This window comes from Meleagris gallopavo, chromosome Z (assembly GCF_000146605.3).
Source record: "Meleagris gallopavo isolate NT-WF06-2002-E0010 breed Aviagen turkey brand Nicholas breeding stock chromosome Z, Turkey_5.1, whole genome shotgun sequence".
NCBI classification, from domain to species: Eukaryota; Metazoa; Chordata; class Aves; order Galliformes; family Phasianidae; genus Meleagris; species Meleagris gallopavo.
The window spans coordinates 22813022-22836253 of NC_015041.2; the positions used below are offsets into that span (position 1 = coordinate 22813022).

The 23232-nt window shown below is 38.0% G+C and overlaps 2 protein-coding genes across 2 annotated transcripts; one reads left to right on the forward strand and one right to left on the reverse strand.

Annotated features, from left to right (window-relative positions):
* Window positions 1-598: 598 nt before the first annotated feature.
* On the forward strand, window positions 599-19343 carry FAM169A (family with sequence similarity 169 member A; the record flags this gene model as incomplete). The annotated part of the gene is made up of 10 exons (XM_010725572.3): window positions 599-694; window positions 2573-2744; window positions 3284-3463; window positions 5444-5566; window positions 5774-5853; window positions 9348-9402; window positions 9740-9878; window positions 10339-10501; window positions 11930-12133; window positions 12806-19343. Coding segments are annotated over 10 exons (1782 nt in total), but the record flags the coding sequence as incomplete, so codon positions are not given.
* A 111-nt stretch (window positions 19344-19454) lies between these two features.
* Window positions 19455-23162, reverse strand: NSA2 (NSA2 ribosome biogenesis factor). Its single transcript, XM_019610447.1, has 5 exons — window positions 22941-23162; window positions 22170-22320; window positions 21641-21820; window positions 20331-20523; window positions 19455-19709 (listed from the first exon to the last, which is right to left on the reverse strand). The coding sequence occupies exons 1-5, from the start codon at window positions 23006-23008 to the stop codon at window positions 19642-19644; spliced, it is 660 nt and encodes a 219-aa protein (XP_019465992.1). The 5' UTR covers window positions 23009-23162; the 3' UTR covers window positions 19455-19641.
* Window positions 23163-23232: the final 70 nt, after the last annotated feature.

Genomic DNA, 23232 nt, shown 5'->3' on the forward strand with positions numbered 1-23232 from the left:
TTTTTTCCCCCTCACTTTTCCTTGTGTTTTTTTCCCCTTTTCTCCCTTACAGTCTTCCATATAGTACTAGGTATATGATATCCAAGTGTGCCACAAATGCTAGCAGAGCATTCTTCCTAAACACTAATCATTTGGCCATCAGCCTTCTTACACTCACGTGACTCTCTAGAACAGATCTATATCCATTCAGTATCTATCTCAATTCACAACCCAGAAATAAAGTATGCACACACACTAGACTCCTCTTCGCAGGCCCAGATTGTGATGAAAAGAGGTACTAGAGTACAGTGGTGAAGGACAGCATTTGTGTCTGAAAAGCAGTTTCTGTGTTATACTGTACAAAATCTACATCTAATTTTACTGTTTTTGCTTTTAAAGCAAGATTTTAACGGGACAGTTGCGTAAGGGAGGGGAACAAAGGGGGTATGTAGCACCAGGAATATTGTGCTAAGGTAGTGTAGTAAAAGCTGCATTAATCTAGTGCCAAGTAGTAGATGTTTACTTTAATTACTATAGTGGTATTCCTTATTGTTTGACAGCTACAATTAATATCTTCTTTTGGAATGACAAGAATCACTAATTTTTTTTCGCTTGTTGACTCTCTCAAGCTGTAGCCCTGTTTCTTGCTGACCGGTGGTGGTTAGTTGATGACATTTTGAAAACATCTGTTCCTTCTAGAGAAGGGCTTCAGCAGGTAAAGTTTTATGGTGTTTACCTAGCACTTGTTTCTATCCTTCAACATGTGATGGCAACTAACTATTGTCTGAGATAATACGCTCTTCTACTTTATTCAGAAATGAGTTAGCTACCTTACATAAGAAAACAAGGGAGAAAGGAGTAGTACTAGTGGGAAGAGAATTTTCTAGTGAAAGTGTTTACAGAGCACTTCAGTGCATTAATTATGTATGCAAGGTATTTCCATGTTAATGGTGCTAAGACATCATTAAGTGGAATGCATTATAATGAGTGTGGCCAGTAGGTCGAGGGAGGTGAACTTCCTTTCTCTACTCTGTCCTATCAAGACCACATCTGGAGTACTATGTCCAGTTCTGGGCTCTCCAGTTCAAAAAAAAGAAAAATCATGTAGAAAGAGACCAGTGGAGCACCATAAAGATGATTAGGAGCCTGAAGCATCTCCCATATGAGGAAAGGTTGAGAGACCTAGATGTATTCAGACTGAGAGGTGACTGTAAATATTTTTAGAAATATCTGAAGTACAGGACCCGAATGGGTGGTATCATATTCTTTTCAGTGTTCTGCAGCAACAGGAAAAGAGGCAATGGGCAAAATAAATTCTTTACTTTGAGGATGATAGAGCACTGGAACAGGCTGCCCATGGAGTTTGGGGAATCTCTTTCTATGCAGATATTCAGCACCCACCTGGATGCTTTCTTGTGTGATCTACTGTAGAGAGCCTGCTTTAACAGGGAGTTGGATTAGATAATCTCCAAAGATTATCTAATCCAATGTTGGAAGGTCCCTTCCAACACCTGTGATTCTATGAAATGTTTTTTCCTTACTCTTCAGAATGCAGTATATTTGGTTATACTGGAACATCTTTCCATGGAGCACTGTGTTACAGGAATACATATCAGTCTTATTGGGAAACTGGTAAACTAAAAATATTGAAAGGAACCTGTTTGATAGAGAAGCATTGGAGCTAGTGTTCTGCAGTAGGCAACACATGGGGTTTGGGAAAACAACTTGTTGGTATCTGCTTTTTTTGTTCATTAAGCTTTGTCAAGACTACTAACACTTGTGCTGTTTTTTTTTTCCTGAAACTGGAAACCTCTATCTTTCCAGGAACTTCATTTTTATCTGCTGGTGGAATTTGGGCAGTCTTTGAATCTTGTATTAGATTCACTCTAGATAATTTGGCATGTTGCATTGTTTTCTGTGTTCTTCGTAAGTGTAGGACGGTGTGCAACAAGAAAAGCTGAATCTCTACAGGTGGGGTAGCTGAAACCTTAGGCATTGGAAAGGGAACATGGTTCCTTCATTCTTCCTTTACAGTGCTTAGGATAGTAGTAAATTTAAATCACATTTGTGAGAGAAACCCTGCAGGACAGAGAAAATGGTATTGAATTTCTTGTTTTGTCCCACAGAAAATGCTGCAACTGGTTTTCCCACTGCATTGCACTCTGTGCTTATCACTGTGTCAGCAATCATTGAGTGTGCTAAATCCTGCTATCCAGTGTGTTTTCTAATGCCTCCTCTGTAGGATTTCAGTTACCTGCTAGCCTGGGAAGATTGAGGCTGCCATACTGCTATTGTAGCGACAACAGTTTTCAGTTAAAACATTCCCCGCCTCACACACCCCTGGTACCTCTCTTTTATCCATTGGATTGGGATTGACATGTTGTGAAAGATACTCGATCTGTGGTAGTGCTTTATACTTTCTATGGCATGAAACTATATCCAAGCTCTCAAACCTGGGAGCTTGTCTAGGTTGAACCTGCTTGTCTTGACTCCATTTACAGATTTGTTAGCTGGCAACTTTGAAGAATAAAATATCTGCTGTGTATCACCTGAATTGATCACTCTTCTGAAATGTTATTCTGTGTTTCTTTAGGTGAATTCTGTGGGGGAGAGGATAGTTCTGTATGTTCTGAATCGAATTATCTATCGCAAAAATGAAATGGAGAGAAACGAGACCCCATTCCTTTGTCACAACAGTGATGACTATGCTAAGATCATGTGGAGAAAAGGAGAGGCTGTTGGGTTCTATTCTGTTAAACCTGCAGGTAAAAGACTTATGAACTGTGGGGAAATGGGGAATGGAGATAAGGAGGTTATTTGGAAAAATAGCCTTAGAAGCCTTGCAAGTCTAGTGCATTGGTGTTTTCCTGAAGTCAAGAAAAGCCAGACTGCAGTTAAAATTTCTTGCTAGTAGTTCTTGGTTCTTAGTTAATCTCCACGTGGAGATCTTCAGATACAGACGGTTAGGAAAGAGTAGTGGAGCTTGATAAGTTTGCCAGAGGGCATCTAACTGATGTAACTATCTGTCCTCATTTTTAAAATGAAGCACATTTGTTAGTCTCAAGACAAAGTATATCTTATAGGCAACTATATGCTTCTCTGCTTCTCTCTCTTTCCTTATTAGGAGAAAGGGTTGTGGTTTTTCATTTTTGTTTTCTGCTTGTTTGGTTTTTTTTCTTGCTTTTGATGTGGTTCGCAGTAACTGGCAAAATGAGGTCTTCAAGATAGATACTCTAGATACTCTAAAAATACTCTAAAAATCTACTGAAATAATAATGGATATTTCTTGTTTCTATTAATTCAGGAGCTTCTGTAAGCCCATACCATACTTACTGTTACCAGCTACCAGTGCTGGACACAATCTTTGTAAGAAAGAAGTGTCGTGGGAAAGACCTGGGGCTAATGATATTAGAAGACTTTGTGGAATCTTTTACTGAAGCCCCTCTTGGTCTACGGTATCCACTATCATCTTTCTTGTTCAAAGGCAAGTTCTTTGATTTATTATTCTGATCTTCTTTGTGCTTTCTTCACATGTCACATTATTGCTGTCATTCCAGCTGTGTATTTATGGCCACATCCTCAGTTTGTGTGAAATGTTCTGCTCTTCATTGAAGGCTGAAAATCCTGATTTGTATAATATTGCCGAGTATTTCCTGATTAGAGTTTAATCCTCTGTATGAAGTTAAATTATTGGATTTCTGTTGGCTTTATGCCTAGCTGTGCAGGTTACAGCTGTATTCCTTCCAGAGTGGGCTGAGTTGTTCTGGGTATGATCTCTCTGTATGTATCTTCTTTGTACCACCTTTTGCTTACTTGCTTGAAAGTCTCAAAAGGTCATTGAATTCATTCTTTCTCAGATTGTCTTGTCAGGTGAGCATGCTAGGCTGTTTAACTTAAATACACAAAGGAAAAAAAACGTGCAAGGAAACCACTTCTGGCTTTTTCATTGATAGCCTGGGAGAGTGATGTCGCTAAGAACCACAAACGTTCAGGAAACAATATTGCTTGGGACTATTCAGGGAAGAAGTGTTTCCTTTGCCCAGGTTCTCTGGGCTTGTCTTATTTTCTGTATATCTGCCAGGCTTATTTCGCTTATTTCTGTTAACATTTTCATCTGGCTTCCTACTTAGCCTCTGGAAATTTTCTACTTTTCTAATTACTGCTGTTTCCTGTTGGATCTGGCTGGAGAATTTTTTTTTTTTCTCCTGCTAGTTTTAGCCAACAAATTTTACTGAATATAATTTAACAGCTAATCCGTTTCCCTGTTGGAGCAGTCATGGAGTGACTGTGTTGATGGGTAAGAGAAGAACAGCTGATACCCTTTTCTTAACTTTTGTAAGGCATTTCACATGGTCCCCTGCAATGGTCCTTGTCTCTAAACTGGAGAGAGAGAGAGATTTGGTTGGATTATTCATTGGTTAAGGAATTGGCTTTATGGCTGTATTCAAGTAGTTGCATTCCACAACTCAGTTTCCAGATGGACACCAAGATGCCTCTCTGGGGTTAGTGCTGGAACCAATACTGTTTAAAATCCTTAATGACATAAACAGTGGGATTGAGTGCACTCTCAGCAAGATTTTGGGTGATGCCAAACTGAGCGGTGCAGTTGATAGACTAGAGGAAATAGATGCTGTCCAGAGGGACCTTGACACTCTTGAGGGTGGTACATGTGGACTTCATGAAGTTCAACATGGCTCCATCAGATCTGGACAATCCCAAAAATGAAAAAAGGCTAGGTGATGAATGGATTGAGAGTAGTTCTGTGAAGAAGGATTTGAGAGTGCTGGTGGATGTGTAGTAGTACAACATGAGCTTGGTGGGGGCACTCGTAGTTCAGGAAGCCAACTGAACAGAGATGTGCATTAAAAGAGGCATGGCTAGCATCAGAAAGGCATTATACTTGTTATAATGGATTCAGATAAGAGCCTGCGAAAAAAGGCTGAGGGAGGCTTGTTCAGCCTGGAGAAGAGGAGGGCACAGAGGAGACCTTACCGCAGCCTTTCGAAACTTAAGGGGGGCTTATAAAAGAGATGGATAGAGACTTTTTACAAGGACCTGTACAGACAGGGCAATGTGTACTTTCTACTGAAAGAGAGTAGACGCAAGATAGATATAAGGAAGAAATTCTTTACTCAGAGGTTGTCGAGGCACTGGAACAGGCTGCCCAGAGAAACTTGTGATCAGCAGGGACAGTGAGAAATTAAGTTATAAAACTCTGAAGAGGGTGCTTTGAGAAGAAGGGGGAAAAAGGCCCTTCAAATTTTATTTTCAGCTGATGATAGTAACAGAAAGCAAGGAAATCATGTTTGTTTAGACTGGGCTGTTTTGTCAAGCAGTTCTTTCTGTGGTGATTGATGAAAGACTGCAAATTAACTTATTTCAGATAAACCTCAAAAATGGAGGTAAGAATGAATATATACTGTTTCTAATACAGTTTTGTTTGTTTGTTTTTTTCTCTTCTCAGCTTGTAATCACTATTTTGAGAAGCACCCTGGGAATAATGACCTTTTTTGCGAAGTGGAAGGAGCTGGATTTTGGTTCCAGAGAAAATCCATTGTCTCTGTATTGCAAAAGAAAGAACTCGCAAGTATGGATGATTTTATTTTGTTGTTCCCTTATGGTTTATGAAAGTTGTATTGGTTTGACAGTGACTTCTGTGAACGTTGCCTATGGAGACTAGTAGAAAGACTTCTTCGCTGTTGTTCTGGTATCATATTAGAAGTGGTTAATTGATATATGAAGATACTATAGCTGTCTTTTTTTCCCCATTGTCACTGAATGTTTTTATTAACAGAGGGCTCTCAGAAAGCAAGTGTGAGTTTCCGGCAATCTGCAGCAAATGAACGGAAGACTGAGCCAGAAACACAGCTAAGTGTAGGTACACATACAGTTTCTTCTTTACTAATAAAGCTTGAACTGTAAGAGTCTTCCATAATCATATCATATACTAACTCTAACTACCAGTTCTTCATGGTCAGTATATGTTTTTAACTCTACAAAAGAACGAATTTCTGAACTTAATGAAGGATTTTAGCAGATTAATGCGTGTAATCCAACTAAATGCTGTGCATGTTTGATATTTGTTTCAAGTTCTTGAAGAGCAGTCTTTGGTTTTGCAGGCAACCTATACTTTCCATGCCTGTCTTCCAGCCCTCTGTTCTTCATGGCTCTCTGGACCCAATCCAACAGCTCTGTGCTGTTGTTGTTTATTTCAGAATTTAATTGGCTCACATCTCCATTATAGAAGACAAGTGCTTTAGTTACTTTTTGCATGGAAGTTGTCTTCCACTAATGTGACAAACTAACTTGGGATTAAAAATACCCCCTTGGTTGTGGGGAAAAAGAGGTCCTCACTTTTTTCTGCTGAGGTCTGTGTAGGGAGGTCTGTGTTACAACTATTTGCATAATAGTTGGGGTTGTCACTTTCTAATGGTATAGAAGAGGAGAGAGTTTCAACTGGCTCTGAGATTGAACTGTCTAGAAAGGCTGTTGAACAGCAGAATCACAGGAGAAGTGGAGAAAATGAGGAAAAGTGCTTATAGAAGTTCACATTCACATCACAGTTCAATACAATTGAAAATGTTTGTTTGGCATTCTGGGCTGCAGATTATCTGTATAGGAGTAGGAGTACTGCAACTTCCTGCAAAGTAGTGACATTCTTAATCTCTGTATGGTAAGAAGCAATAACTCATAGTTGTCTTTGATGTGTATGCTAGTTTTAAGGTTATAACAGTCTTGACACCATCATCACTGATAATCACTAATGATCATTTCACCAAAAAGATCCAAAACCTCATATTTTGGTTGTATAGCTATATAGGTATCCTTGGAGGGAACAGCAAAGAGATATTAGTAGTTTTTAAGACATTCATGGCTCTTTTTGAAGAACAGTAAAGTAACAGATTCCAAAGTGCTCCCAACACCTCCCAGCTTGAAAGAATTACTGGCACCCCTTTACTGACACTTCTCAGCTGTACTGTGTACAGCTCTACATGGAAAATACAAGCTGTCTGCACAACCAGACTGTTCTTCAAGAACTGGAAACAAGGCTCTGCAATGCTTTGAAAGCTGTTGGATCACTAAATAAAACAAAACCAGAACAAAAAAACAGAAAAACTCACCTTTCCTTAAAGCTGAAGAAAAACATCCTGTGAAGTTATGCTTTCACATTATTTTATAGTGTTTTATTTTATGTTTTAATGCTAGAATGATTTATCATTACTCTATAAATTCTTATATATTGAAAGCTTGATTGAAACTGTTTCAAACTGCAGAATCTGCATGGGGCCACTTGTTGTGGGTTGTTTTTTTTGTGTGTGTTTGGTTGGTGGTTTTTTTTTGTTTGTTTTGTTTTTTGTTTTTGTTTTTTTTGAGTTGTGCTGAAAATTAGGTTAAAAAAGAAGCAGGAAACTGGATGCAGGTTATTGCCAATGCTGTTACCTACAGCAGCTAAGAGCAATAGCTATATTCTTACTTTGATATTTGTAATTTGTGCACACCTCAGATTGTCATGTGCTCAAACACAAAATCCTCTTCTAACTTGCAGAAAAGAAATTGAGATACTGGGATGGTATGGATGAGAGAAGGAAAAGAACATAAGGAGAGAGGGTTTAACAGTGTGTGCTGGCTGTGCTTGCAACCTGTGTCACTGCTGCATCAGTAGGCTCTTTTCTTTTTTTTTTTTTTGTCTGATCTGATCTCTTAAAGATAACCTATGGGATACTGTCTTTTGTTGACTACATGGTTAAAATAAAACTACGAAATAGAATTCAAGTATAATAAGTGTCCTGTTAAATTTTGTCAGCTACACTAGTATGGACCCTTCTCTTTGTACAGAAAAGAAAGGCTCCTAGCATCCTATAGATTCCTGTTTTAAAGTGAATAATCAAGAAAAAAACCTTGTTATTTATATCGGGTTACTTTCAGGTCTTATGTTGGAGCCAGAATAAAAATGCAGAAAAAATATTCATGCTTTTAGTAAAGATGATTTTAGAAAAATGAGTTAGGAGATAAGAAACATCCATTGCTGCTTTGGAAGAAGCAGCTTAACTTCATCCCAGTCAGACCATCACAGTTCTTGTCTAGTCACTTTGGAAACAATTTTCCATTCTTAATTGAAATCACTGGTAGTGGACACTATGCTACATTTGGATGGCTTTCTGGTGAGGCCATCTGGGATAATTGACCCTTCCTCTATCAAAGTGTGCACTTAAGCATGTTATTTCAATAGTGAAGTACTTTTATTTACTTTCTCCATGAGAGATGACCTGCCTTTGATCGGCAGCTGTGCCAGCTTTCTCTCTCTTCCAGCTAATATCCTTGGGCTTTGCAAGGCCCACTCCATAAACACTGCTGGTCTCACCACACACTTGCTTCCACTTGTCTTTTAGCTGCACTGGGGCCTTCCTAGATGGGGCTTTACAAGACTTTGGTCTTCAGAGCTGGCTCTGCTGAGACTCTTGTTTTCTCAGCTTTTTCCTTACCTGCTCTATCTGTTCCAGGGCAGATATGCACAGACACCTGTTATTTTCTTTGCCATATAACAGAAATAAGGGAATTACACTTGAAACACTTAAGAATGGACAAATAACAAGCCAGTAATGGAAGACGGCAGTTTCATTATCTGAACATTTCTGCCATTTTTTACTCTAAGCAAATAATATATCAAATTTCTTCTTAATCAAGATCTGCTAGTTAGTAGAGGAATTGAATGTATTTGCAAAGTCTCTTTAGGGCAGTATTTAGGGCAGCTGGGAATATTTTGCCAGCTGTCTGATGTCTTTTTGCCAGACTCTCTCAGACCTGGATTAAAGTTGACTATATATGCATTTAAAAACAAAAGAAACTTTTGCATTAAAATTATTAGGACTTTCAAGACATAATACAATTCTTTTAACCAATACGTCTTGTTTACTTAAATTGCTATTTTTGTACAGACTTGTTTCTAAAACAGATTCAGAACAGAAAAGAATTACCTTCAATTCAGACTGTGCTTTAATGTGAAGGGCTCTTACAGTTTACTGTGGCAAGAAAATAAATATTCATGTACCAAAATTCTTGTCAGCAGCAATCACTTGCGTATTAGTCAAAACAGACTTGCTATAACAATGCAAATTGCTTGAAAATTTTGTCTTCAATCTTCTTTAAAGCACATTTTTTGCTTTCAAGTGTAGAGTACTCTAAAGCAAAAGCTTTCAGTGCTGTGTGTATGTAAGTATATACATACTAAATTAGGAGTGGTTATAGTCACTCTTCCCCACTATCAGTTCCATAAAAATATTTTCAAAGATACAACCATAGATAGGGAATTGAAGGTATTTCAGAGATTTCTGAATTTTTGAGTAATACTGGGTTTGCTTTTTTATCAGGCTGACTCTCAAAAAGACCAAGAATCATTGGATGACCATGAAAGCACATCTGAAGGTAAGAATAATGTTGATTATCAGTATTGTAATTATAATGGATTAGTAGGTCAGCAAGCTCTTTTATTGCCTTCTAGCTTAGCGCGTTCATCTAAGAAGCATGTGGAAACATGCCTTCCTCTATGGTGCTGTGGCCCAACTCAAGCACATTTGGAAGTCTTTGGATAAAATTATTTGTTATGGGTCTTACTAAAAAGCTATGTATGTATATTCAGAAAATAAGTACCACAGTGAAATGCTGTTTTACTTGCACTTAGTAGCTTTAATGAATGATCAGAGTATATATCTTAAACTGCATTTGTTCACCTGAGCTTGTTTATTTGTTTATTTTTCTGAAGAGCCGAGCGTAGCACACGTTTCCATTCAGACACGAATCAGTCATTTAAAACGTCCCAAGACAGGAAAAAATAGCCAGGAATCTGGACCTGAAATATCGCAAGGAGATGAGGAAAATGTTCCTCGTGCATCAGCAGGCAGGTAAAGGAGATGATTTTTTATTATTTTTTATTCTTTTGCTCGGGCAGTCACCAATTATAGTAGTTTTTCCCACTGTGGTAACTAGAATTTCTTCTGTTTTATTTATACTTTGCTTGCTTGATCTTAAAATTACTGTAGATAAAGCCTGTTGTGAGAAAAGAAATTGAAACATATGGAGAATGATAGCACCAAAACATCCATTTCTGATACAGATACTGGAAATAACTATAATAAAATAGGGAGGCATTAAGTTGTATTTATAAGTGAACTTTGTTCTATCATAGATTGGTCATCATTAGAGTAAAAATATCTGTACTCATACAGCACAGACTATTGCTGTAATAACTGGATGTGTATCTGCAGTGCTGTGCAGTCTGGGAGACATCTCTGTCTCTGACCTCTTGTTATGCTGGCGTAAAATAAAATCTGACTGGGGTCTACATATAACTATTTGCTACAGGCCAGAACTTCCCACTCGCACATCTAAACGCTTAGAAGTTATTGAGGAAGAACCTGAGGTTGATGTTGAAAGTGGTGAGGAAATGATCACTTCAGAAGAGGACCAGAGTGTATTAGAAACTGAGCTACATACATCACCATCTGAGAAGTTGAGTGAGAAGGAGGTAAGATGGTTTCTAATAATCACAGGAGATGACTGTATTCAGAGTGTGGCTACAGTTTCCATTGAATATGTTTCCTTGCTGCCTTGATCTATGTGATTGTTCAGTTTTTGCACCAATGCTTTGTTGAGTAGCATATCGGAGAAGCTAAAACTTGTACAGAATTACTGATAATGGAAAATTCTTTTAAACTTATTGCATCAGGCATGACATTGCTAGCTGTTTGAGGGAAGGGGTTATCTCTCTCTGCTCTGTGCTGATGTAGCCTCACCTCAAGCACAATGTGTAGTTTTTGGCAGAATATAAAAAGAATATAAAACTATTAGAGAGCATCTAAATAAGAGCTGTGAAGATGGTGAAAGGTTGAGAGGACGAGATGTTTGAGGAGCAGCTGATATCTTTGGTTTGTTCAGCCCAGAGAAGAGCAGTCTGAGTGGAGGCATCATGGCAACTTCAGCCCCTCATCAAGGGAGCTGAGGGGCAGCACTGAGTTGTGCTCTCTGGTGACAGTGGCAGGGCCCAAGAGAATTGATGAAGAGGCCTCATGGGAGGGTCAGGTTGGTAATTAGGAAAAAGTTCTTCACCAGAGTGTGGCTGGATACTGGAACAGGTTCTCTGGGATGGTGGTCATAACATAAAGCCTGTTGGAATTCAGGAGATGTTTGAAGAAGTGATCTTGAAGGTAAGATTTGGCTTTTGGATGTTCCTGTGTGGAGTCAGGTGCTGGAGTTGATGATCTTGTGGGTCCCTTCGAAATCACAGTATTTCATGATTTTTTTGAAGTAGAGTTCTTAGGCTCTTCAGCAGAATAAATGTTTAGCTTGTTTATTGACATAGCGTTCTTGATTAATTTGAGCTTCTTAGATATTGCAGAGAACTGGAATAAGGTCAAAGTCTGATCCAGCACCTCTGAAAAAAGGGAAAAAGATTAACTGAAGAAATCAATAGGTGATGTGCTTCACTGACAACTGTTGCCTCTTTCTTCTCACTGTAAAGCTTGCTTGGCTTTATAGATAAAAGTTGGATTTAAACAAAGTCTTGTTACTGTATACAAGCTTAAATTTAGATCTTGGAGTATCCTTAGTGCCTGATGATACCTCCAGGATTTTATATTCTTACTGATTTCTGAGAAAGTGGAAAATAAACTGTGCTGGGCTCATCATCTTGCATATCAAGGAATGATTGTAGCATATATGCTACTCGGTTTGGCTGTTAACTGTAAGCTATAGTCAGAAACTTAGGAGAGGTAACAATGCCAAGTTAATGTGCTGGATTAGTAATTGCATAGCTGGTATGTGCTGGATTTACTATGTATTTCAAGCTACCTGAAGGTAGGTGCTTTTCTTACTAAAGAACAAATTTACAACACATACACTGCTTGTGTTAGGGATAAATCTTGGCATAATCTTGACTTTAAAATGTAATTTTTAGGGAACTCCATCTGAATCTCTTAATGGGGAGGTAGCAGAAGAAACTAGTAAGACCTTCATTATCACTGAAGAGGAAACTGCAAGTGAAGTCCTAGGAGTTGAATCAAAGTTGCAGGCTGAGAGTCAAGAAGAACCCTTAACACTGCTTGTTCCATTAATCCTTGAGTCTTCAACAAAGCCTTCAGAAGACACTGTGTCAGAGAAGGTGAGAGAATTGAAACAAAATGTTGTTTTTCATTTGGAATGTACATATTTTGCTGTTTCCTCTTTCTGTTATGTAACAGTTAGGAGGAGGCCCCCACCACTGTACGAAATTCTTGGGAGATGCAGTTATTAGGCCAGATGATGCAAATCCATTGACAAAATATACTACCATTTCTGCTTTGATATGCAGAAGTGGGGCATATATTTACGATAATTTTCTCCAGTATCCCTTGGCAGTACTGAAACAGCTCTTTCTGAATTGTTTGTTGGATATGTCTGAAAGCAACATCTATATTTTATCTACTACATCTTCACTGATTGAGTATACAAGCAATTAATTACTGGTAAAATACTCTTCAATAACACAGATTTTACCATCAGTGGTTTTGAAACACTGGTATTTTTCCATGGGTATAATTTCAGAATATGTCTACTCTTTTTTTTTTTTTTTTATAGTTTGAATATGAAAACATAGTGGGGTACTCTGGATATCAAATTCAGTTCACAAAATAGTTTTGTGCAATGAGGAGGAGAGGGTTGGTTAATTGACTGTATATGCATTAATGGGAACTGTTGAATGCCAAAATATCCTTTGTAGTTGCTAGCTGAGGTTAAAAGTTGTTCATCCTCTTCTATCTTAAATTAATAATCCCTTTGTTTTGGACACCCTCAGGTTTTAAATGCAAATGATTCAGAAGTACTGACTGAAGAAAGTGCAATGGTGGAGAAGAAGGGCATTGAGGAAGACAAGCAAGAACCTGAAGAAAAAAAATCATCCACTGAAAATGTAAATGCTTTAACATCAAAGGAAGAAGTCTCAAACAATGGGCTACCAAACTCTACCAAAAGTGAAGCAGTTAAAGAAGCTGTTTCTGAAAGCGTGGCACGCAAACCAGCTTCCTCAGTGGAAGATCAAAATGAGGAAGCAGAGCAGAACTCACAGGAGGCTTCTGTTGCTTTGGGTCAGAGCTCCTTGATAGTGGTTGAACTGGAGAGTGTTTCTTTTCAGCAGCCTTCTGGACAGGAAGGACAGAAGAACCAGACAGAAGAGCACTTGGAGGAGTCTTCTGAGCAGACAGAGCAGTACACGCAGACAGAGCAGTACACGCAGACATCAGAGCGGGCGGCTGACAGCAGCTCTGAGGAAGCAGAAATTGAGGTGCCCGTTGTGGATCGGAGAAACTTGCGGAGAAAGGCCAAAGGTTACAAAGGTCCACCCAAGAAAAAAGGAAAGCCGGCTTAAAATAAGTTGTTAATTCATCTATTTGTACAAAAAAAACTTATGTAAAACACTAGGGTGTAACTGAAACGTATAGGACACAGACATTCAAAATAAATACTGGGTTGGACTTCCTTTTGAGATTCATCACCTTTGCTCAAGATTTCTTAAATTTTTAACCAGTAGACATTGATCTTCTTCAGAGTATGAAAATAAGCAGCTCGTCTCCTTCTTTTATAAAGCATACATGCTAAATAAAGTTGTGCTAGCAAAGGAACAGTTTGCATATTTCAGGTGTCAGTCTTGGAAGGAAAAATGAAGTGTGAAATTCTGGCTTTGTTAAAGTTACTAAAATTTTCATAGAATTTCATGAGGCCATTCATCACAAATTATTTTAAAAGAATTTAAAACATTCGAGTGTTCTGCATCTCTCCGCAGTAGAGAACAAGAAACATCCCTCCTCTCTTCTTGTTAACTCCCCACAGGCTTTTTCAGATGAGATTAGAAGAATGCCAGATTGTAATTCTAGGTCTCAAAATATACAAGAAGTTATAACTCTGTAGATCAAAACAGCATAATGGAGCATCTATCCTTCATTGAGTCAAACTGGAGAGAATGGCTCTGCTTCTGACTCCAAACTAGCAAATTTGATTTGCTAATCACTTGAAACAGCTGAGTTACCAGTAACAAAAGCAGCGCAGCATCTACCATAGCACACACCTGAAATAAAGTTTAGAGTTTAGAGTTGTGTGCACAGTAAACTATATCTGTAGCTTCCGAAGTGAATGTCTTATTAAGTGTGAGTTTTCCCAGAATGTATGGAGTGAGGGCTCCAGTACACTTACGAAATTGTTTGAACAGCCTTCCTAACTACTTGCATGTGCTGAATGGATACTTGCTTACTTGTTATGTTATGGGACAAGACAATTTTTGATCTAGTATTGGTCTGATTGGAAGTGGTGCTTTGTGTTTTCCGGATAATTAGCTGATGCTGTTAAAATGTTGTAACTGCCAGGTATGTGACTCCTGTGAACTCTGAAATTTCAGGTGATTGTGACATTTATTAGTGTCAAAGTATTAGTGGATGTTTCAGCGAATGCTTTTTTTTTTTTTTTTTTTCCTAAACTTCTATGCCTTTAGGTGTTATCAGGAGATTGTTGCAAATATTTGTGATTCCCACTTCCTTTTTGTAAATTGATTGTAATTTCTAGACGATTCCCAGTTCATAGATCTTACTAAAAACAGGAACTAAACCTTGCTATATACAAGCAGAAATACAAACAGGCTATTATGCATATTTATTTTCAGAAATTCTCCTAGCAAAGTATATATTTAATATAATTTGTCAGCTTTACATTGAGTTACTCCTTAATTTGCAATATGTTTATATCAGTAAGTGAAATTCCTCTTGTAAAGAGCTGAAAAGTAAGGAATAAGAAAGAACAGTGGTTCTAGTAACATGAAATCACACGGCTATTTGCCGTGCTATCTAATCTTAGATTAATAAACTAGTCTCCTACTGTGACTTGGAAGTGCTGGGCTTCTGAAAATTGATATTAGGCTTCGCTTGAATAGTTGCAGTGCTGTCTTAATTTTTATCCCTCCATGAAGCTGAAGTAAGAATCTATTTTATGCCTATAGTTTAAGCCTATTTATAAAGTGTTTTAGCTAAGATGTACTCTTATTATTTATTTCACCTGTTGAAGTACAATCCTATTTTTAATCTGTTAAAAAAAAGGCTTATGTGGGAGGTGTTGCTTTTGTTTTTATTAGACACATGTATTACACAAATTTTTGATTCAAACTTCAGAGTTCAGAGTGGATAAGATAACTGAGTTTGTTGGATGTTGAGCATGGTTGTAACTCCCTGTCAACGTGCAGTTACTACTTATGAACACTGCAACTGACAAATGTTCAAGATCTCTTATGGTTGTTTGTAAACACATTCAAGTGAACCTTAAGAATTCCTAAAACTAATTAAACATTTTTTATATAGCATATGGAACAAAACTTGTTACCGATAGTATGATTTGTCTTATAATGCAAAGTTACTGTAGAAAAACAACAACAACAACAACAACAAAAATACATACAAAGCACACATCTGTTACATTGCTAAGGATGAACCTGATAGTTTAAAAAATGCTCTTTGTATGCAGTTTTTAGTCATTCATTTTGTGTTTGCTAGAGCAAACTTTACTACGTACTAATCTGTTAAATACTTCAATTGGTACAAATATATTCACATTCAAGAATTCTGTTGTTCACAAACAACTGGGAGCCACTTATTTCCCTTAGATGGATTTTTTTTTATGCATATGTTTGTCATTTGGTTTTCCCTGTAAGGATGGAAAACCCGTTGTGAGAAGGTTATTTAACTTCTGATATTTCTTTTCGTGGCTAAGTTGGAACTAGTTTCAATTAGTATCTTATTCTTTGGACATTTATGTATTGAATGCAGGGAAAACAGAATTATTAAATGAGGTCAGTCTTGGTTTCTGCTGAAAACAGTCAGGTATCTGATCAAATTCCAGAAAGTTTTGAAATACTGAGCTAAAATTCATGTCTTTGGGTGTACTCTTGGGTAGCTAGCTCTGTTTGTTTGGGGTACCTGAGATAGTAGCTAATGGCCTGATTGTTATCTACCTATTGTGGGCAGTCATGGTGCAATTAGCAGTTCTAATAAGCAGTATGGTCTTGAAATCTAGAAATAGTTCTTAACTGTGATCACAGGAGTACTTCGAGCTAGAGTGGAGTTTGTTTCTCTAATAATTTCTTGGGCATCAGTTGTCTTGCAGTAAATATTGAGTAGCCAGACCAAACTACTGATTTAAATAATAGTTTGTATTGTTGTGATGATTGTCCAGTTGGAACAGTAGTTTAATAATCTATACCTTTCGTTACATTGAAGCAAGGAAACTTATCTGACAGCAGTATCGACTGAAATGTTTTACCTTGGGAAAAACTGTTTTATGCCTTGACAGTTTTTCTTTTGTCGGTTCACTGTCTGACTTGAATTGCTAAAGAATTTAAGATCTTACCACACCAGCAACCAATGATTAAAACATCAAGTTCATTTGTTTGTACCAGATACTGTTACGGTATGCTGAGAACTAGATGTGTATGGTGAAAGCGAGCAGTATTATTTTGAGCTTTATTTAGCCTGGGAATGGAGTTTAAAGAATCTTTATTTGTGATTTCAACCTCACACTTAAATAGTAAATGGTTTTGTGTTTGAATGCATCACTTGTTAAAACGTTTCTCTTGTACTGCTGCTTAATTTTCAATAGAACTTGCTTTGTCTCTCATGGTTTTTTATGGTTTCTTCATTTCTTGCAGAATTCTTGTTTGCCATTCTTATGTTCCATAGCCCTTTACATAAAAATATGTATTTATTCCAATTTGGTTTAAATTTGCTTTAAATAGGTCATACTTTGTTTGTTGGTGTACTTCTTTTCCATTTCATTTGTGGGTGTCAGTAATCAAATCGATCATTTAGAACTTATCAACACTACTGGGATGAAAACAGCAATAAATAGGCCTAAGTTTCATCCTTTCCTCGAGTGACCGTTAAAAGATATTACCATGGGGATATACTTCTATATTTATTTTCATGAATGTGGTGTTAGATGTTTTTTAAACTAGTGTTTATAAATCCTATGAAAAATGTGATGCTGTTCTAGAGTACTGTACTTAGAGCTAGTTAGTGCGTTCTGAATTTTCCTTTCTTTGTATTGTCTTGACTGCTTTGGAAATGTTTTGAAAAAGTAATAAAACTTATTTTGTGATTTATTTTTAAGTATTTGATTCCTTTCTGCTATGCAGGAGGCATCTTTTAAAGTGGTTTAATTCACTAGAACAAAACAGTGTAGTTACATTAGGTGGTATTTTGCAATCTATTATCTTGCAATCTGTCTGCTACCGAAGAGCTTTAAATGCTGTAAGCATATTCATTGAAAAAGAATTCCTGTACTTTAAAAAAAAAAAAAAAAACCGTATTAACTTATGCATCTTACGAAGCAGCCTATTCTACAGCTTTTTAAGTATGTTTACTGTATGCATTTTGCAGTTCCCATCATCCTGCAGTACTATGATCTTATCAACTCTGTATAGTGTTTAAAATGTAATTTTATTTGCAATAATTGTATTACTCAGCCAACAAGTCATGTATTTACAACACAAAATATAGTAGTGCTCTTGAGGCAGCTGAGTTTATTCATGTTATTAAAATGCATTAAAAGGTAATGTAACATTTTGACAAAATGCCCTCTCCCCAAGCAAATTACTTACTAGCTTGTGACCTGCTTTTAGTTTTGAATCACTTACCATTGCAGAAATAGACAAGAACCATAGTCAGTTACAGTACAGAGTCCAGTCTAAGGCAAACTGGTAAACTAACAAAGTAGCCTGTAAGAGAGGGAAACAGTTAAAGTACTGCTTTTGTAAGATGGTGTAAGAGAAATCACAGAACGTGCAGAAGCAGGAGGCTCCTGGCTAGAGTTCCTGATCTGGAAATGCTGTTACGGTCATGAACATGATTGGAGCATCGCTTGTACATGAGGCTGAGAGTGCTAGAGTTTAGTTAAAAGGTCTGAGGCTGGGGCAGCAGACATCTTTCCCTTCTGTACAAATACCTGCTCTGAGGGCATAAAGATGGAACCAGATTCTTAGTGGAGCTCAGTAACAGAATCACAGAATCAGAATCACAGAACGAGAAGCAGTGGCTACAAACTGAAAAAATTCCATTAAACTTCCTAACTTATAAACACTCAGGGTGGTCAAACACTGGATCTCATTGCCCATCGCAAGTCACCATCCCTAGAGATAGTTAAAACCTGTCTGAACATGGTCCTCAGACCACTATAGTTGACTCTGATTTAAGTAGGAGGCTTAGACAGTTTCGGCAGGTTCTTTCAAATTTTATCTGCCATCATCTGGTACTCTGCTTATTCCTGTAGCTTGTTGCAGGCATGACAGGTGCAAGTAGCTGCCTCTTTTGTGTTTAAAAACAACCCCCCAGACTTCTCACTATTTGGCTTCTGAAGAACCTTGAGCTTTGTTTGAAAGTCCCCTCTTACAATGTTGTCGGAATAAGAGGGTTCTCATAAACTGGAAAAAATTAAGGATTTTACTTCAAATTTGTGCTTAAAAGCTCCTCTGCTTGAACTGAAGTACTCTGTAAAAATAGGAATAAATGGTGTGTATATCAGTGTGTGTTTGTAGTGATAGATGGTGCCTAGTTTATTTACCACAAAATTCTTGTCTGGAAGAAGTCAGTGTAAAAGCAGTTTTTGTTTCCTGTATTTTGAAGATGGAAGCTAAATATACACTACCAACTGATGCTTGCGACTTCAGTTTCACTGTAATGTTTCTTAAAAGCACCCAAGATTGCTGTGGTGAATTGTAATATCAGTACTGTTGTGCCACTCTCACATTACTGCCTTCTGATATTTAAAGGAATATTACAAACAGGAGGGAAATCAACTTTCTACACAGGCCGATAGCGACAGGACAAAGGAGAATGTTTTAGTTTTAAACTAAAGGAGGGAAGATTTAGATTAGGTGTCAGGGAGAAGTCTTTCACTGAGTGGGTGGTGAGGCACTGGTACAGGCTGCCCAGAGAAGCTGTAGATGCCCTATCCCTGGAGCTGTTCCAAGATTGGGCTGCATGGGGTGTTGGGCAACCTAATCTAGTATCTGATCTAGTGGCTGGCAACCTTGCCTGGGGCAGGGGGGTTGCAACCCAGTAATCCTTGAGGTCCCAAGCCATTCTATGATTCCCTTCCTGCACACTCACATAGCATTTGTGATCCAAACCCATCCTTCTCCAGGGCAAATACCAAACTGAGAGTTAAATTTCTAATGTCAGTCTGCAGCAAGACTGCATTCTTCCACACCCCAACTGCATTCCCAGCAGCAGGCTGCAAGTTCTTACGTATCTCCATAACTTCAGCTTTACAGTAAACCATCGCAGGAGATAATGGCTGTACTTCCTGTCACTAGGGATGTGAGCTAAATATTTACAGAAAATAATCTAAGCCGCTTGACTGCTGCTCTAGAATCACGAAGAGTAAGATCAAATCCATAACATAGTAGCAAAACATAAAAATTGAATCTCTTTATTTGGACAGTGGTTAGATAAAGAAACAGATTTTAAGTATAAAAATCTGAACAGTCTTTTCTGGCACACTTAAGGGGTCAGCATGCCTGACTGGTTGAAGGTTCCAGAGATCTTCCAAAGTTGTTGAAACTCCACTGATTTTGTAGAAGGCAGTGTCCAGTGTGTAGTATCAAACAAGCAGAACTGCATTAATACAGCCATCATTTTCTGGATTGTTTGTTACTTGTGCATATTTTCCTAAAGAGAAAAGGAAATTAAAAGTTATATAGTAAATTACAATTCTTCCATTTTGAAAATTTAATCCACAAGGCCCCTTGGAAGTGGAAGGAATTCCTGTTTCAAAATTGAATGCACTACAAATCTAATGCAGCTCATCAGCTTTCTGATCAGCTGCAAACTTCAGTTCTCAAAATATCTTGCTCACACTGTCTTTATAACATACACAGAACCTCGAGGAATTCATAAAAATCATAGGTTCTGTCATAGTCCAAGTCAGCCTCATTGTTAAAACAAGTTACTCAGATTCGATGAAGATGTTTGTGCACATGACTTTCACTGAAAACATGGCATAATCATTCATAATTCACATGGATAAATCTTAGCCTTGTAATACTGCTTGATATGATTGCTTATGTCCTGCAAGTCCTTTTTCTGATCTTCACCTAATTTGATGTTCAAAGTGTGAACTGAAAGCCTAAGATTAAAACTTTTCAAAGCTGTCCCGGAGTTGCCCCTGCTACAACCAAAACTCAACAGGGATAAATTATTACACTTTACAAGACGTGGGCTTCTCAATACACTCAGGCAATAAAGACTTAAAGCTTGTTCTGAAGTGCTGCTACTAGATAAAGTACTTACCCCAAATAACTTTGCCCCCTTGTGTCACGAGGCCCAGTTCACTCACATTCACTTCAATGACAGTACCTTTGGTAATTACACCCAAACTTGTATACAAAGGAGAAGAAGGATTCTTTTTTACACCAAGGATAGGCAGGCAAAAAGTAGCTTTAAGTTCAGGATGTGTCACATGTGCCTTCTTGAAACGTAAGCCCTGTAGCACAAGGTGTTAGAAAACATTAGTATATACTTCAAGTCCTCACAGCTAATTTAACACTTCTAGCATTACATCCTCAGGTTTATGCATTTTATGAAACCGGGAAGAACAAAACAAGTCAGAACACGGAAAGTAATTTGCTTACTATAGAAGGCTTGTTAAGAACGTGATTAATGACGAAGTTAGGTACTTTTTTTTTTTAAACAGCTAGTTTCAGAATGCAGTTTCTTTAACAGTAATAAAACAACAATCGCTTCCACAAATAAAGTGCATTTCATGAAGAAGTGAGGTGTTCATAGTAAAGCATTACCAGTTTTTAAACTTAATTTTTTTCCTTCATACTTGTAAACCTGAAAATGCTTTTCATGTATTGTGAACAATTAAATACTCATCTATTACACCTCTTTCTGTCTAGGTAGCTGTACACTGTAATGTGTACTAAATACAGTATCACTTTGTGTGTCAATAAAATCTATCCAAGGCTTCTACTCAGTATTTATATAAATAAACTACACTGTCATAATGAATCTGATTTTTCTTCTGTGCTGCTAGACTGCTAAGGCCTGTACACTGTTACTTGTATTTGTGGAAGAAAAGGCCAGGCAGATACAACAGCTACTTTGCATATTGTCACCCCTACTGTGCATTCAGCTTAGCTAACAAATCAGAAGGAGGGAGTACTTGAGTCTGACAGGTTAGCCCCTGCAGCTGACAGAATCCTAGTAGCTTGAAAAAGAAAGAAGCTTTTGAAGTGCTTCTGCTGAAGATCTTCCCATGCTAATTTGAGAACTCATGGCTTTAACTTATTAATGTCATCTCAGTTATGGGAGTCAGGATGTAAATATTCCAATGCAGACAGAGACTGCAGGGGTACCTCCAGCTAGTCTAAGTTCAGATTTCAGAAAGGAAAGTAATACGAATTTTCTAAGTCAGTAGTAATCAAGTGCACTGTCATAGAAGAAGTTCCTAGATGAAACTTCATTCTACTTCATCTAGCTTTCTAGATGGTCTTTAAGGTCCCTTCCATCCAAAGCCATTCTGTGTGATTCTTTGCCAAACCCCAAACAGTTAAAATAATTACTACCAAAGTATCTGAAAGTTTCAAGAACATTACCATTGGTCGAATGAATCGTTCATACTTAGGAGGTTTCCTAGTAAAGCCATCTCCAACAAAACAAACTTTCGTAACCATTCTCTTCCAGGCCTTCTTCTTTCTCTTTCCTGTACGAATCACCTTTAAAACTTCTGTTTCTCCCTGCGCTCGGACCTTTGGCAAAGGAACCTCCCATTTCCCCTATAGGAAACACAACTGTTATTAGGTATGTGCCATTTCTAAATGAAACAGGATAGTCAAAGTATAAAATAAAATTTAACTAATCAGAGTAGCTGTAAACCATGTGTTTTATGCAACTAATAGCTACTTATAATAGCTACTTATTTTAATCAGCATTTAAGCTTATGGAAATCAAGACTTTGCATATGCTTACTTTGCTCAAGGCGGCTATGCTATGCAAAGTTTTACCTTTTGTACAAGATCAATAATCAGACCTTGCTTGTAAGCTGGATGCCACTTAAGCATCAATAACACAGTGATCATCACCACAGGAAATACTAAGTATCTGAATTTTAATCCAGCTACTTACAGCTTTTTCTTTTCGTTTCTGTTTGATCATGTTAGAGAGAACCTTAGCCCGGGACTGGCCCTCTCTGTCCAGCAGATATGCTGGTACAGCTCCTTTAGGTGTTTTTTCCTCATTCTTTTCCTTTGTATTTCTCTTCTCATGCATCTTAATTCTTCAAGGAGAAACAAACAGCAACAGCAACACAATATTAAGAACAGAAAAGAAGCAAGTTTTGAGATACAATAGCTTAGGTTGTGCCTATTCAAAATATTCTTTAAAGGAAGAACAGAGTTTACATTTAAGGAACAGAGCCCAAGTACTTTTCATAGGAAGCCAATAGTTTCTCTTAACACAACAGCTGGCAGATTAAAGCCCTCTGAAGCCTGTCAGTTTGTTCAGACTGTAATACAAGACACTTACCAAGGAACTGCCTTAAAGCAAAGGGCCTAACAGACAAAGCCAAGCCTATTCTGTAGTCATACTGCCATTAGATTGAAAGCCAATAAAGTGTTTTTGTATTCTGCCACAATTACGTTATTGCAATTGCTATTACTAATTAATGCATGTACTAAGGAATGCTTTTAGGAAGAGTGTTCATTGCAATGGTAAAAAATAAAAAATAAAAAAGGCACTGAGAAGAGAGGACATCAGAAGTGTCTTAAGCACTCTGTAACAGCATTAAGCAAGATGTAAGAAGTAAAAGGTGCCACACAGCTGACAGCCAGGCCTTTGTGGCAGTCTCAATCCCGCAGACGCCGTGCAGAAGCACAATGCCAGGACAGCGCTACTCACGTCTTCTTCATCTGGATCTTCTCGGCATGCCGCTGCTTGTGGTACAGCTTGGCCTTCAGCCCGATCATCTTCTTGGCCTTCCTGGAGCGCTCGTGAGCCTCGCGCCCTTCCTTCTTCCTCTTTCTCTCATGGTAGTCCAGCCGGTAGCCGTACCGCTTGCGGTGCAGCTCGATGTGCTCGTTCTGCGGCTGTGGGCACAGGACAGCGCGTTCAGTGCCTCACGCCACTGGGACGAGACCGGAGAGCACCCCATTCGCACGGGACAGCGGGGCCGCCTCCGTCCCCGTCCCCG